General features: G+C 38.0%; 1 protein-coding gene across 1 annotated transcript; it reads left to right on the top strand.

The window, feature by feature from the left end:
* Positions 1–7,409: 7,409 nt before the first annotated feature.
* Positions 7,410–16,130, top strand: LOC114536257. Its single transcript, XM_028557582.1, has 2 exons — positions 7,410–15,289; positions 15,448–16,130. Exons 1-2 carry the CDS (start codon positions 8,294–8,296, stop codon positions 15,553–15,555), a joined length of 7,104 nt encoding a protein of 2,367 aa, XP_028413383.1. The 5' UTR covers positions 7,410–8,293; the 3' UTR covers positions 15,556–16,130.
* Positions 16,131–16,503: the final 373 nt, after the last annotated feature.

The following is a 16,503-nucleotide window of genomic DNA, read 5'->3' as shown; positions in this document are numbered from 1 at the left end:
TTTAACTCGTTTTACAGAATCTGACAACGGACTGACCGTCGTTATGATTATGATTGTCGGAGTTCAACTTCATGCAAAAAAATATTATCTTTGATTCGATTAATTAAACTAATTTTGAATGAAATTTAACCGAGTCACCTCTAGTTTTGTTGAACAGTAATTATCTTTGCTATCCATTGATAACTGGTTTTGTTGAACAAAAACATTCTCCAAATAGAGAATATCGTGAAACCCATGTTTCATGATTGGTATTCATGATTTTTTTAGGTACGGTGTATGATGGGTAAAAAAGGTAAGAAGAAGAATAGGAAGAAAAAGCACGACAATGCAGGGAGTGCTTATAATGAAAACGAGGAAAGGAAAGAGAATGAGACAAGCGAGCAAGCAAAGAAGGAAGATTGGGATGATGAACTGCAAAAAAATGAAAAATATCCAGGGACGTCCGAACGTACTGAAACTGAAACTATCGGACAAGACCATTCAACCACTTCCAGTCTGCAAACAAGCAATCACCAAGAAAATCAAACGATAGAAGGTGCTGTTGCTGTATCTAGTGAAGAGCAATTTGGTCTCAACCAATCGGCAAATAGCTTGCAGGCCCAGACTAAAGATCATGAAAAGGTGAATTATGCGCAATGAGTACTTTAGATAGCTATACGTACAAAGAATAGGCAAATTTTTTGTAACAATTATTGTGAGAAGTATATTCATATGTGATATGGTTTATTTCATCCGTATAGAATTTCTTCACGGATGAAACATAACATTTACACCATTACAGCCTGTTTCGTCCGTATAGGATCTAAATTAATTGATTACTCTCTAGTATTTCGTAAACCAAACGGCATATAATATATATAAATATAAATGGATAGGAGGTTAAAACATAAGATTGTTCATTACAGATCTTGAAAACACTACAGTTCTGTTTTGAGAGGTCTTTCGCACGTCCTTTCTCTTTAGGTGTATGATCAGATTAAAGTCCTATATACCGTTCGGTATCCATGACCGCACAAGATTTAATTAAAAACCAATTAGCATGCCTGCATGATCTAGCAAGTTCGTTTTTTTGTTTCGGTACAAGTTTCCGGTTGGTAAATAATGAATTATTTTCCGTTATCCATAAATTACACTTTTTCCAATAATTGAATATGGAGTGGAACGAGCTACTATTTTCCAGTCTACAATGTATCTGATGTTATTATCCTTTATCAGATATATTTATACTTCTATTTACCTCTGTAAATTTATATTTGTTTGAAATGGATATGTTCCTAAAATTTTATCTATTTTTTCTCACTAGACTAATTCCAAGGAAAATTTCAACGAGAATGACAAAGATTTAGAGCTTCTTTTGTCTCACTTAAGTATTTTACTGAAAAGAGCCAAACACGGAACGATTGGTATTGTTGTTTCCGAATTGCAGTCCAGGGTTAATGTTAAATCCTTGAGTCCAACAGCAATCGAGAAGAGCTTTCAGTGGGTCATAGAGCAAACTTTTTCTGTGGAAAAAGGACAGCTACTATTCCTGTGTGCTGTTTTAGGCTACATTATTTCACAACAGCAAACTAACTTTTCACTTTTACCACAAAATATAAAGACGAAACAAGCATGTGATAAATTGCTCGACAATCTTGCAACTTGCGCTAAAAAAGGTTTTGTGATCCCTGACAACTGCTTGCATTGGCTGTGGAGATGCGCTTTTACATTGGTCCAAAGTTCTAGTAAGCCTGGGTGGCTTACGCTCGCCGCATATTTTCATTTTTACTTTGGAATGAAGAATATTTTATATGTTAATATGCAACCAGGCGAATATACCGATGTAGACTTTTATAAGTTTCTTTCTTTGACTGTGTTTGGTGTGCCTAGTGTCAAAAAAGTGTACCCTCACGACCTGAAGGAGTTATTCCAGCCATTCCTAAGACGTATATTGCAGTGTGCACCCAGCGATGACGTCCTATTTCAAATGTTCCAGAATACAGATTTGTACCGTTTCTTTCCATCACGGTATGAACGGGAAAATTTTTTTATTACGTTTTACCTTGATAATCTGGGTAGTTCGACTGGAGACTTGGGTGATAAACTTCAAAGTTTAATTAAAATACCCGAAGACGTTCGTAACAAGATGTCAGGAGTGATATACGGGAATGTACAACAGTTTATTAACACTGTTCCTGAACTATCATCAGATGATATGGAAGTTATTTGTCGTCTAGTTTCACACAACTTTACAGATGAAAACGTTTTATACCTTCTTCGAAATTTATTGAAATCGCGATCAGAGACTCGTCATAATATGATTTTTCAACTATTAAGCGACAAAAAATTTGAAAAAAAATGGGAGAAGATATCGTTAAATGAAAAAGTCAAGATTTGCACCTCTTGGGTGGAGAATTCGAACTTCAGTGGGAAAAACTGTGGAGGAATCAAAACAACGTTTGAGGCAGTTGACATATTAATATCCTGCACCTCCGTTTCTTCAAATCCTAGGCTTATCCAAGAATTGTGCAAAAATGTTTTACATTTGCTCCAACGACGAAGTGAAGACGTCAGTCCTATTATTGAGGAATTCGAAGAATTTGAAAATCATTCGCACCAAGTTCAGGAATGTTTACTTTTGCTTCTAGAAGGAAAGTTGCAAGCAAATCCAAGTCTTCTGGGGGATAAAAAAGTGCTAAATCAGTTTGGTACTTCAAGGTGAGCTTTTAATATTAACCTTCCCAACCGGTATAGCAGCTATATAGGTTATATTGTAACGATATGTCTTACAACCGTTCTTTTCCTGTATTTCTAAGATACATTAGTTAATATAATTTTGTTAAAATTGATACTATTGTTATATCAATTATGTCATATTCGTAATTTGAAGTGACTTGAGTTTAGTGCACAGGGAGGGTGGCATATTTCATCCATCGTAAGTTTGTTTATGTCAAAAATTAGGTAGATTCGCGGTGAATTCGTGAAATTATATTGTGAACTTTGAGTCAATTCCGATCGAGCAGGAAACTGATGTCTTTATATAGGCTCTGGTGGTTTGGTAGTTCCATATATTAGGATATATAAGGAGGAGAATTTATCGTTAATCAATCGTTAGTTGAAAAGAATGATTTAAAACCTTGAATCATGGACGTACATTTACGGATCTTAAAATACGATGCATAGAAATTCGCTTGGGAAAACATTTAAGAAAACTGCTTGGAAAAAAATTGTAATGAATTTCCAAGATTGTGGAAGCTCGACTGATATTTACAGAAACAATCTTTTGCAGTCATGATTTGTTTGAATTTTTTGTGGTTTATCCGTTTATCGTACTCGCTAAATATATTTCATACACTTTAGATGCCAAACCCATTTGATGAATTGTGTTTTAAATGAATTAAAAATTCCGAAACAAGAACACAACAAGGAGAAAGTTTTCACAGAAATGCTGAAATTCTGTGATGTTTGGATGATGTTAGTAGACGCCGAAGCCGGTAAGTGATTTTTTATAAGTTACACGATTTCTATGGTAGGCTGCGTAGTAGCGCCCTGTACATCTACGTACATGCATGCGTGAGTTTCTGTCGTGTTTTTAGAAGTGCAGTCATGAGTGCAGTATAGTGAAATCACAAATACAAGAGGACAAAGTTTTAATATTCATTTTTTCTTAATAAATATTAAAACTTTCATTCCGTAACTGTACTTCTTACAGCTGTTACAATAGTGCTTGTGAAAAATCGGAATGATAACCAGTCTTCATCGAAATATTATTTTACATTTTACAAGTTTACTTTATTGCATCACATTTTAGAAAGCATTGCCGAGCATAACACATTTAAAACCGGAGCAGGAATTTGGAAGGATATGGAGATTTTTATAATGAAAGAAGAAGTCTCAGTCACTCTTTTACCCGAGATTAAAAAGTATCAGAATGAAATATCACACATTTTTGCCGGGCTACACAGTCCAAAAGGAGAGGATCACGAAAATTTGCGACACAGATGTATTTCCAAAATAAACGAACTTGTTAGCATTGAGGAAGATGTCCGTAACAAGTTGGATCTTTTAGAAGCTGCTTTCAAGTTTGCTGGCAAAGTATTGTCTGGATGTGGTGTAATACCAACTGAAATTATCAAGAGAAAAAATGACCTTCGTACCATGAAAATGAAAGAACTGAATGAGGAGTTTTGGGGACCACACATGCCTTTGTTAAAACGACTAGCTTCCCTTTATCTTTTGATGCAGTCAGCTTCATTTATAAATATTTCTAAGATCTACGTACAAGAAAATGATCCTCTGGAGTGTGTCACATTTGAAGTCACGAAAATTGACATAGACCAACTTATTATTCTGTTTGAAGCTCTTGCTACTGATGGGATTAGTCAATTTGAAGCTGAGTGGTACCAGGTCTTACACAACCCAGATATGCAAACTGTCAGAGGACTAAAAGTTCTATTAGGCGATATTGACAGCAATACGATGATCGATGAATTTTCGCACTTGGAAAAATACTTTGGCCAGCAACTTCCACAACAAGTGAAGAATTACATAGAAGATTCTCTGAAATTTTCGCGAATCATGGCTGAAGTCGAACACATTATTGCTCTACTTGAATCATTTGGAATTATTGATTCTGCACAGAATGTTCTGGTGCCAATCTTAACATCGTTTATGGACGATTTTCCAACTGATGAGAAAATTGTCGTAAGTGATTTGCATGACCCATTGTCCGTGGTAGAAAATCTCATTTCTCGCTATGATTTAAAAAAGAACGATGAAGTCGTTGTGCAGTTGATTCAGTCTCATGAATTGATTAAGTTTTTAAATGAAATCGTGGATGAAGACATTCGCATTCTCATTGACGCCGTTGAGGAACATTCCGATCAGTCAGTCTCCGCTTCGTTGGTTTCAGATCTTATCCAAATACACAGCTCCCTTGCTCCTGTTTTAAAAATATGTGATACTGCCTCGGACCATGGGGTATTAATGACTCTAGTCAACGAACTAGAAAAACAGCCAATGTTGTCTGTAAAGATACGTCAGTGTAGTGTATACGTGCACAGCTTGAAAAGCTTATACAAGAACGTTGCCAATCGTGAAGAAATGACGAAAGAGATAATCATGAATTGTCTCAGCAAGGGAGTTTTTGATATTTCGCTTGATGAAAATGGTATTTGTCAAATCACCATGAAATACGAGAAAGATAGAAATAATTTAACTGAGAAATCCATGTCAGAACTCCATGATCTTCGAAGTCGTGCACATCTAATTTTAAGTGCTGTCAAAAAACCTGAAACAGCAACACACAATGGCGAAGAACCCAAACAAGAGATCAATTACGCAGATTTTATTGAACAAGTTAATATTCTGTCAGAGATTGAGCAAACGATTCTTAATTTGCGTATATCCGGAAGCATCGTGTATCAATATGCCCAGGATTGGGAAGAAATAAAAGAGACGGAAGACCTTCAAGAATTAGCTAATGCCCTTCATGAAGAGTTGGAGGCCTGGGAAAAAAGTCTACGCGAGGCTCGCAAGAAGTATTACTTTCTTAATTATTACTGGTCTGACCAACTGTGTATTTTATATAACTTTTTGATAAATTCGACACCAACCAAAATCAATTTTGAGAGCGTTCTCACATTGATCCATTTTGTTGATCCGACCGTTAATGAACAACGATTACGCGAATATAAAAATGTCCATTTAGCACCTCCTCCAAGCTCGCATCAGAAAACTCCAGATCAGATTTTTGCTATCGTTGGCGATGGATTGAATGAAATTTTTGCAGACACGCGTCCTGTATTGCGAAATATTTTAGACGATGTATTTCCTACTTTCCAGCCAGTGAAATTTAAAGCATCCGTTACAAAAGGTGAACTTTATGTCGCAGTCTTAGACGAAGAAAGTCCTCTTACTGTCAATGTCATGATGACCTTGTATGAAAATACAACAAATGGATATCCAGAGCCGTATCAAGTTATCTTTTGTGGTCCTCACACCACTTGGGAAGAAATACAGATTTTCCTCCAAAGATGCTTTTATCAAACCACATATTTACCACGGGAAAGTTTGTTTTGTTTGGCAAATGTCGAGCTTCTTACAAATGAAATTCAGTTTGAGTTGATTGACTATATTAAGAAGCAGAACACTGAAGACCTGGACTATCAACTCGCGATCATTTGCAGAGGTGGAGACTACCATCCCATAGTTCAGGAATTTTCAAAGTTTCAGCATTCAATCTCTGGTATGACGTATTCGGAAATTTCTCAACGTTTCAGATCTTCGTGGCCAGATATAAAGTTTGTAACATCAACATTACCAGGACTTGGTAAAACCGAATTCATTCGGGAGGAAGGGCTTGAGAAAAGAATGAATGTTGTCACATTTCCCATTAGTGGCCAGCTAGACCAAAGCAAGATTATCGGACGCTTACAACAACTTGATCTCAAGGATTTCCAGTGTCTTCATTTTGATATTGGAGAAGTCGATGATCCAATTTTGTTGGACACATTTTTGTTCCAGTTAATTGTCACAGGAATGGCTTCGTTTGGAACCCAGCGATATAGTCTTCAAAACACACATGTTTATATTGAAGTCGCTAACTCATTAAATGATCGACTACGTAACTCCTTAGTTGTAGCAAAGTGTTTTACCAACTTTGAAGTAGAGTGGCGAAACTACGATGACTTGGAAGTCAGCAGTAAAATAAACAGTGACATTCAGGTAGTTTGCCAGTATCTGAATGCTTTGGAGCGAGGCCAGCTTGAAAATGAAGATATCCATTTCACCGCTACAGGTGAGAAAAAACTTCAACCGCTTTCAGGCAACAGATGCCGTGATTTACTACGAAAATATTATTCGACAAATGCAGATACTACATTTACTGCCCTAAATACCTTCCTGGGACTACTGGCTAACCAGTTACGAAAGTTCTCTAGAAGTGCATTCTTTGAGGTTGAGAACTTGAAGCTCATGCTTGAGGAAAAAGCTTTCGATGTACGGAGAAATTTGCTGACTGCATTGCTTGAGGTCTCGAAAGATTTCGCAACTCGTTCGTTGAAAACTTGTAGCTCAAGTCATCAATACGAAGCACTTACACAAACCATGGAAACATCAGCCCAGCGCATGGTCCAAAGAGTAGAAGGAATGATACGTTGGGAAGAGAGCAATCATTTACTAATTGTGTTTCACGGTGAAGATTCACAGACGATAGCTGCATTTTATCGAGACAAAAATCGTGTGCCGCTAAGCGTTTCCGAATTACTGAAAAGCCAAATAGTGAAAGGTAGAAGCAAAGAGCTGGATGACTTTCAGAAAATGAGCCATGAAGAATGCACGGAAGGCTGGAAAGAATTGCACGCACTAATCCAAGAAATGAAGAACGTGAAGAAACCACAGGAAGACAGTTCTCTGGTTACGCGCTAACGCCAGATAACATGTTGAAGATGATCTTGATAATACTCCGAGTGAGAGCTAATGTTCCTATTATAATCATGGGAGAAACTGGATGTGGAAAGACGAGTTTGGTGGAATACTTAGCAGAAACCTGTGAAATTCCGTTCAAAATATATAACATCCACGCTGGACGTTCTGAAGATGAAATCAAGAATTTTGTTGAAGAGCAAAACAATGAAGCCCGAAAAGCCAAGGGACAAAGATGGGTTTTTCTTGACGAAATTAATACTTGCCATCACCTTGGAATGATAAATGAAATCATGTGTCACCATACCTTGCAAGGTCAACCATTATCTAAGAAGCTTGTTCTGTTAGCGGCATGTAATCCTTACAAGTTGCGTCCAGAAGAGAATGCAACCACCGCAGGTCTTGAAGGCAAGAATGTAACTGACGAATATTCTGAGCTTGTCTATCGAGTACATCAATTACCAGAAGCCATGGTGGATTATGTTTGGGACTATGGTTCTTTGACACCCCAAGATGAGAAAAAATACATCGAAAGAATGGTACAAAAGCTTCCTTCTGATTGCCAACGTGTTTTAGTCGACCTTCTCGCCGAGTCTCAAGCTTTCATTCGCGAAGCTGAGAGGAACCATTTTTGTGTGAGTTTGCGTGATGTTCGCCGATGCATTGTTCTGGTTGAATGGTTTATGAAGACGATTGGAAAACGAGCAAAAGTGATGAATGGGAGACCGAATGAAACAAGGTCAGTTCCTGTGCATCTTAAGAAATATAAAGACCTGACACAAAAAGATACAATGGAAAACCTGAATTCAAAAGCATTGTTCTCGCTTTGGCACATTGCTATTTATCAAGATTACAAACTGAAGAACTGCGTGAGGAATACATAAAGAAAATGGCGCAACAATTTCCATTAGTTGCAAATGAAGATGAATTTTCAGCGATTATCCGCATGGAACAAGAAGATTACCTTGATCGAATGGAACTCCCTCCAGGAACAGCAAGAAACGCTGCTCTACGGGAGAATGTTTTTGTCATGCTAGTATCCATTCTTAACCGTATACCTGTTTTCGTGGTGGGAAAGCCAGGTTGCAGTAAATCATTGGCAATTCAACTAATCAAAAGCAATCTTCGCGGTGAGGATTCGATAGATCCATTTTTCAAAACGCTTCCGCATCTCTACGTTGTTTCTTATCAAGGTTCTGAATCTTCCACATCCGAAGGAATAGAAGAAATTTTTGAAAAAGCATCAAATTACAAAAATCAAGACGCGAATGTGTTGCCGGTTGTTCTTCTCGATGAAGTTGGCTTGGCAGAGAATTCTTCAAACAATCCTCTCAAAGTTCTGCACAGTATTTTAGAACCAGGGAAAGGCGAATTACCACAAGTTGCAGTTGTTGGTATTTCAAATTGGGCGTTGGATGCCGCTAAAATGAACAGAGCAATTCATTTGTCACGACCAGAACCCACAGTTAAGGATCTTGAAGAGACAGCAATCTCTCTTTATCATGCGGACGGTGAACGACAAGTGGATGCAACCACCAGAAACGTGTTAGCTAACATCGCTGATGCTTATCATGAGTACCAGTCTGAACAAGGACACCGCAATTTCCATGGTCTTCGTGATTATTATTCTCTTGTTAAAAGCCTTCGCAATGGCACTTTTGATGATTATAAAATTAACATAGCTTTACAACGAAATTTTGGAGGCATTCCAGTCGAATCAAGCAAAATTCAAGAGATCTTCATGGATAAATTTCTTGTAGGTGAGAAATATGTTAGAATTCCAGTCGCTACACTTATTCAAGAGAATCTTGACGACCTAAAAGCTCGCCATTTGATGCTCATAACAAATGGAGATTCAGCTATTGGCATACTCAAGCAGAACTTTTCACAGTCGGAAAAGGAAACCATCACGATCTTCGGCAGTCGTTTTGAGGAAGATATGTCAGATGACTACAATTACAGAATGTTAAGTCGCATTATTCTTTGTATGGAGCGCGAGTGTATCCTGATATTGCGTGATCTTGAATGTATCTATGGAAGTCTGTATGATATGTTAAATCAGAATTACTCTGTGGTTGGGAAGAGAAAGAACTGTCGAGTGGCTCTTGGCGCCAACAGCAACCCAATGTGTTATGTTAACGACGGATTTCGCTGCATTGTTCTTGTTGACCATGACAAAGTCGATTTTTCTGATCCGCCATTCCTCAACAGATTTGAAAAGCAGTTACTTCGTTTCTCTGACGTGCTAAATGAAGACCAACAAGAAATTATTGAAGAGTTAGAATCATGGGTTGAACAAATGTCATGTGTTGAAGATTTAGACGAGCAATTTAAAAAATCTGATATGTTCATGGGTTTTCACGAAGACACACTTCCATCACTCGTTCTGTTACATAGCAAAGATACAGATGACTGTGGAGTGATTTTAAAGAAGTGCAAAGATGATTTGATGTGGATTGCAACGACTGATGGAGTTCTAAGGGCACAAAAATGCGAATTCATGCAGGAAAATCCACAAGAATTAAAAATGCTGGTTGAAGATTACTTTGAGAAGCCAATTCATCATGGACTGTCATCGTTTATTGAGTGTGTTGTGCGCGACCAACAGTTAACATATACTAGAGAAAGTGAATTTGGATCAAAAACTGTTGTAATGACGTACGCCACTGTTCATTCCGACATATCTAAATATCTTGATCCTACCATTGCAACGTATCAGCTTGAAAGACTTGGTTCTTATAAGTCAGAGAAGCAGTTGGAAGATAGAATTCATAATTTCTTCTCCTCAGATAAAGATTTGCTTGTTTTTCAATGTAAACCGGAGTTGGATGATAAACACATGCTACTTGCTCGATCAATTATCGAAGATAAAAGAAAATCTTACGTGGAGGAGTATCAAGAATCGAATTCAATGAAACGAAGGAAACATGTTTGTATCATTGTTCATGTACGTCGGGTAGTGAGAGAAGAAACAACAGGCTGGCAATTCAATTTTCTCAGCGGCTGGAAGCAAGTCTTTCTTGATGCTCTTGACGTCCCATCGATTGGAGTGAGCGAAATGCGAAATGAAAGTATCGAAAATCTCTTCTCCTCGTCAGTTTGGTCATTTCAGGGATTTGCTGCAAAGTGCATCCTGTGGTGTTTTAACTGCATAAAGTACTCCCAAAGCGAGAGGCGACGTGAAACTATCCTGAAAATTGCAAAGAACCTCTTTGCGTCTGAGAAAGTCACCACAGCTATTCAGAAGCTTGTTCTGCGAAATGTCGACTCGATTGATGATGATACGTTTGAGGAGACATGGCAGGTAAAAGTTGCTTGCGATATTGAACTTCTTCTCAATTCCTCCACCGTTTCCTCGGCAATGGAACAATATCTTTCCTTTTTAATTCGTCAACCACTAGCTAAGATAGTTTACTTCCTGGAAAGAGAAAATGCTTGGCCACCTCACGTCCTCTCAACTCATGAAGACACCATCGACTACGAAGACATCTGGTGTGATTTATTACTAAATAGCACAATTCTTAACATCGTCGAAATCCCAGAATCGCACGGGGCCGAAACATATTTTGTTGATGGAGTACATCTAAATCTGAGAGTACCATTCAGTCAAGTGATCTTCCACGATGCCGACTCCGCCAGAGGTCCGATTATGAAAGAATATGCCAAAGCAATGAGAAATGAATCAAATTTCGACGACAGTGATAGATTGAAAGCAGATGCGCGGTTGGAACATCTTCGTCAATATTCCAAGATTCTTAGAAAGTTGGCACCATGCATACACGTGGTTTCAAAAAATTGTATGAGCTCGTACATGGCTGACGTATTTGAATTATTATCTGCAGATTTCTACAGCAAGATTAATAGTCAACAATGCATATCATTCTGCATGTGTGCCTTTTTATCATTCGCTAAACAGTGGTTACCAATTGAAGACAACGATCCACATCAATTTTATGCTTTACTCCACTTGTTTGCATGGACCTCAAGTGATGAAATAAACTGTCTTCTCGAACTAGTAGACTCATGCTGCCAAGAACTCATGCAACCTAAATACTTAGAGAAAATGACAAGAGAATTCTTTTTAGAAAACCATCATGTTTTACCCTTTTCTGAGACAGACCCAATTGATGAAAGGTTTGATGTCTTAAGAACTAAGACCAAGTCTTCAGGAAGAGAATATAAAGACAGAGAAAGCAACGATTATGACTCCAGTGACAGTGACTCCAGTGATAGCGATGATAGCGACTCCAGTGATAGTGATGATAGCGAAGATGAAGAAGATGATGATGATGAAGAGGAAGAAGACTGCTTTGAAGATATTTTGGTGACCGAAATTTGTGAAAAACTGTTCCCTTCAAAAAGGACGGTGGAAAAGAACGGTGGACTGGATTTATGGATAGAAAATTCTTCGCATTTACTTTCGTTGGCATCAAAAGTCAGCAACGAAACTCCTCCGGCATACCATTTTCTACGTTTATGTGTTGACTACGCCGAGATGGTTGTTCAGGAAAGTGGAAAGTGCGAGGATTATCTATACGTTCTAAACACAATAGGCAGGGAACTTGAACCAGAATATCTTGACGATGAAAGTTCATTCCAGAAAATAAAGGAAAAGGTTATTGATCCTGTTGAGAATTATTTGATGGGCGAAGAAGAAAATCATGCTATATTACAAATATTCCTAGCTCAGTTTTACAATCGTTTTCCAGAAGCAAATGCAGAAACAAAGTCAGCCCGTGCAATAATTGAACATGTCTTGTCACTGCGTGGCGAAGAAGTATTGATTATGACATCAGTTATCTATCGATTGTTGTTCGCTGAGGAAGACCGTTCATCGGGTATTTTTATTGATATCATTCTTGATCAGAAGGTAGGAGAGAAGCAATCAAATCTAAAAGATATCGACGAGGTTTTCAAGGAACGCTTTGCAGTTGGGCAAATTCACCATGATTCTTATCCAGCAGTCATGATATGCGATTTAATACACTTCATTCAGAACTTTGATAAGTATTTCAACATTAAACAGTTAGCAAGTTCCGACAGCAAGCTACTAAGGTGTTTTCGTTCTGCCACAAACTTTGTGACCGGTAGTGATGATAACATTGGCCTAGTCCTTCTTTCATCCGTCGCATTTCTTCGAGCATTTTACTCGATGTTATCAAAAAATCGATCCATCTTGACAGGGGAAACTCCATATTCTCACGTTATGAATGAGATAAACTCTCTCCTAGCAGGCGGTGGGGCAAGAAGATCATCTCTTCAAATATTCTTCCTCAAACAACTTTACCGTGACAATATGACGATGTTTGATCTTCGCAAGTTGTGTTTTGAAAGTGTTAATCTCCCTGTGATTAGGAATCAAATGGAGCAATGCAAGATCGTCAACAAGGTCGAACTTGTCTCAGTTTTCCGACTAGACGAATATGAAGAAGTGAAAGCTGCATTTTCTCTACTAACTCAGAAAAACGAAGAAGAAATGTCCAATGTCATGAAAAAATGTGAGAAATCCGCAAACCATCGCTTAGCGTTATTGGGAATCCTGATAAATGAGTTTTTCGTCAAAAAAGCTGTTGGTAATCTCAGTGACAAAGAAGAACACTTGGCAAATTGGTTTAGGAAAAATTCCAAAGATCTTCCGTCTGTAATGAAGGAACTTCTTGTCAGAATAGTTGGTCACAAAAGTTTCAGACACCAGGGCTTACAGATTTCGCTTGAATCTTCGACTTATGAAATTGATATAGCGTTGTTAATACTTCATGTTTCATGTGTTGTAGCGAGTCATGACGAGGGTGAGAATTCTCCACTGGTCCAATATTTTTCCAACCCAAAGAATTGTCATGTTCTCGCGCAAGGTGAAGATAGAAAACGTCGTGTGTTCCAACAATTTACGTTATGCAACGAATCCACAGAGTCGAAAGAATGGGAAGAATGCACGGTTAATATGAGTGCTTCTGTGTATCGTGCATTGGATATGATCGTTTATGCGTGTTTTTATGCTGGAATAGCAACCGGAATTTCATCCAGTGAAGACGTGCTTCCTTTATTACCAGCAAATAAACAAGGATCCCCCTCAAGAGCGACATGTAAAGATTCAGCAGATTTCTGCTTCAATCGTGTCAAAGACGATCTGCGATGCTTACAGACGATCCTTTCCTGTGATAGTCGCACTGCAGTTGACGTCATGCATCTTGTTGTCGAGGAATGTACGGAGCTTATTCGAGGGAAGACTTCCAGTGATGGTAATTTTGGCACGCGTAGAGAATGCATAGAGTGGGAAAACAGATTTACAAATGTAGCTGAAGAAATTCTGCCAAAAGCCCTTGGATCTGCAAGACAACTTAAAGAAACTAGAATGGATTTCGAAGGGGAAAAACGTTCTTTGATAGAAAAACAAATCATGGAACTCGATGAATATCCGTCTGATCACGAGCAACAAAATGAAGAATTGAAAAGGTTATTTCGTGTAACCAAACAACCATCATTTACGGAATTGCGATCTATATATCTTAACCGTTTCAACGATTTCCAAGAGCACAGAGTCTTGGCAGTATTGCTTTCGAAGTTTCACGAGCTGCCATATCTTGCTTGTTTATATCCACTCATAAGATGGAGTCGTTTGGTCTCTTCAAAACTGACGAACCGAATCAGCAGAAAGGAAGCGCAATCTAAAGTCATATATGATTTTATCGATGGTCGTCTCTTGCGGCAGGAGGAAAGTAACGATGAGGGAACTGAACTTAGAGAAATATTCAACGACTTCAAAGTGGCTTGGAACAAAGTGCGAGAATTTGTTAATCAGAATATTGATCCTGACCAGGAAGAGATGCCATATTTAACGGAGGAAAGCTACATAGGCTACTGCCTGACAGAAGGTGACTTTAGTATCTATCTACAAACAGCAATCAAGATCCTTCAATCAATCCAGAACAACATTTTAGATGAGATAACTCTTGCATCAGCACGTACTAGACATGCTGCTCGGCTTCGTTTGCTCAAAAAGAACAAAAACCGTAACGCAATTACGTCCGTCTCTCTTCAAGAAGCAAAAGAAAAAGATATCATCAAGTTTAATTGGTCAGATGAATTCCTCAAGTATGTACAAGATCCGAACTATGGCTTAGGTGAAGATACTGATTATGATTTTGATAAAATTGAAGAGGAACTAGTGATTGAGATTGTGGCAGGAAAATGCCATCTTACAGAATCTGTGAACACTTTTATATTCGCCAAGGAACTTTTCCATTCCAGTGCTAAAGTTTTAACGAAAATTCGTGAATTTTGTCCGCAAAGTCAGTCACTACCAGAAGAAATTTGCCAAGGATTGAATAGCCTGAAAGAAAGCAGAAAGCAAGATGCACGGACTCTTCTTCAACATATCGAGATTGTCATTTATCTACTAAATATTGAATCAATTCCTGCTGATGATATCAAAAAGATAACACTGGTGAAATTTGTCGAAATGTGGGAGACAAAGCTTCCTAGTCCATTCCCAATTGATTTGCTACCGGAACCAAAAGCTTCCATCCAACTGACCCATATTGCTGCTCTCTATGAAGCATTGGAAGATCTGCTCGCTGATGGCGCAATCGAAGGTCTACCCAGGCAATACAACGTGAAATTGACCAAGGATACTGAAAAGATTCTGAATAGTTTGGTTGATAACAGAAACAAATCTTTAAAACTCAAATTATTCCTCAAAGCGTTGCGTCGTTTCGTATTCCGTTATCTTTCAGCAGAAAAATTTCTTCCAGAATCGCACACGCCATTGCGTTCCTGCTTGATGGAGCCTTCGTTGTGGTCACCAGAAGAAGCTCCCAGTGCTGATGTTATTCCTGGAGAGTTGAGACTGGAGAATATCTACGCTATAATGAAACATCTTGATCAGGTAAGTCCAATGAAATTCTCACACTTTTTATTTTTCAATCAAGAGCTTTGTGGTAAAGATAACGTCTCAAAATAGTTCACTAGTTTTAATAGTTGAGGCAAAACCATTTTACAAGTGAGAGAGGTGCTATTTTCTAAAATGTTCATGCAAATATTTAGGAACTAAAAGAACACTCCAGCGCAAGACTAAATCAAGAAAGTCGTGAAACTGGTCTTGGCATCAGAAGAAGACCAAAAAGAAGGGTTATTGCAAAGTTTTCACGTTGATCATTTTATAGAAACGTTAATCATTTTATAGATTATGCAACACTTAAGTAATTGATTGAATTTTTAAATTAGTATGTGTAGTTGTAGAATGTAATGAACTGAATATTTTGGTTGGAGATTTGGTTGGAGGTTTGTGTTTTATGGGAAAAAGTATTTTATTCCCAAAAAGATGGCGAAACAGATGAAATTTTGTCGAAGGAGAAAACCTGCAATGGGAACCTAAAATAAACTTATTATGTTTTCAATACGGCCAGTAATTTGTCAGAAGTTCCCTACGTAAGCCATTAGTCAATCGAAAACCTACACACGTCATTCTCCAAGAAAGTTAACTACATCCTACATTGCTGGAATACCAAACCGTAAACATTTGCTTGAAAGTCGCTTCACTTAGTGTCAACACAAAATGTTCGAACCATGCAGATATATGCAATCTAAGAAGCCTCTTTAATTGAATATGCATGCGAACATGCTTCATCCTGACCATATTTATTCTGATTCAAAAATATATTAGTTATATAAGATATTTTTGAAAAGCCTTTACTAAAGACTGCATGAATCGAACTTACACCTATAACTCTTTAGCATCCAGCGCATTTACAAAGGGCATAGAGGGTATACGAAGGGATGCAGTGACTGTATTTCATTGTTTTAGCAGCATATATTAATTTTCTACAGAAAACCTTACCGATAAGTGAACTAGAAAAAAGTAAATAGGTAAACTGAAAAATACATGCTGCACAACACATGTGAAATTAATATGGTTTACAGTACTGAAACACTAGCACGCATGTCTTTAACACTGGAATTCCACAACGACTGGACTCAAACTTTTGCCCCCTACTGTATGTATACTCTCTAGTATACAGAGTTTGCGCTGCAGACTACTAGCTCTGCATGTGATTCTAATGAAGTGCGGCTTGGTGACCTGACTATGTCTTGTTGTACCTA

Source organism: Dendronephthya gigantea, unplaced genomic scaffold (genome assembly GCF_004324835.1).
Source record: "Dendronephthya gigantea isolate DGI-Jeju-01 unplaced genomic scaffold, DenGig_1.0 000133F, whole genome shotgun sequence".
Classification (NCBI taxonomy): Eukaryota; Metazoa; Cnidaria; class Anthozoa; order Malacalcyonacea; family Nephtheidae; genus Dendronephthya; species Dendronephthya gigantea.
The sequence above is the reverse complement of the archived record's forward strand: the minus strand, read 5'-3'. Positions and strand labels throughout refer to the sequence as shown.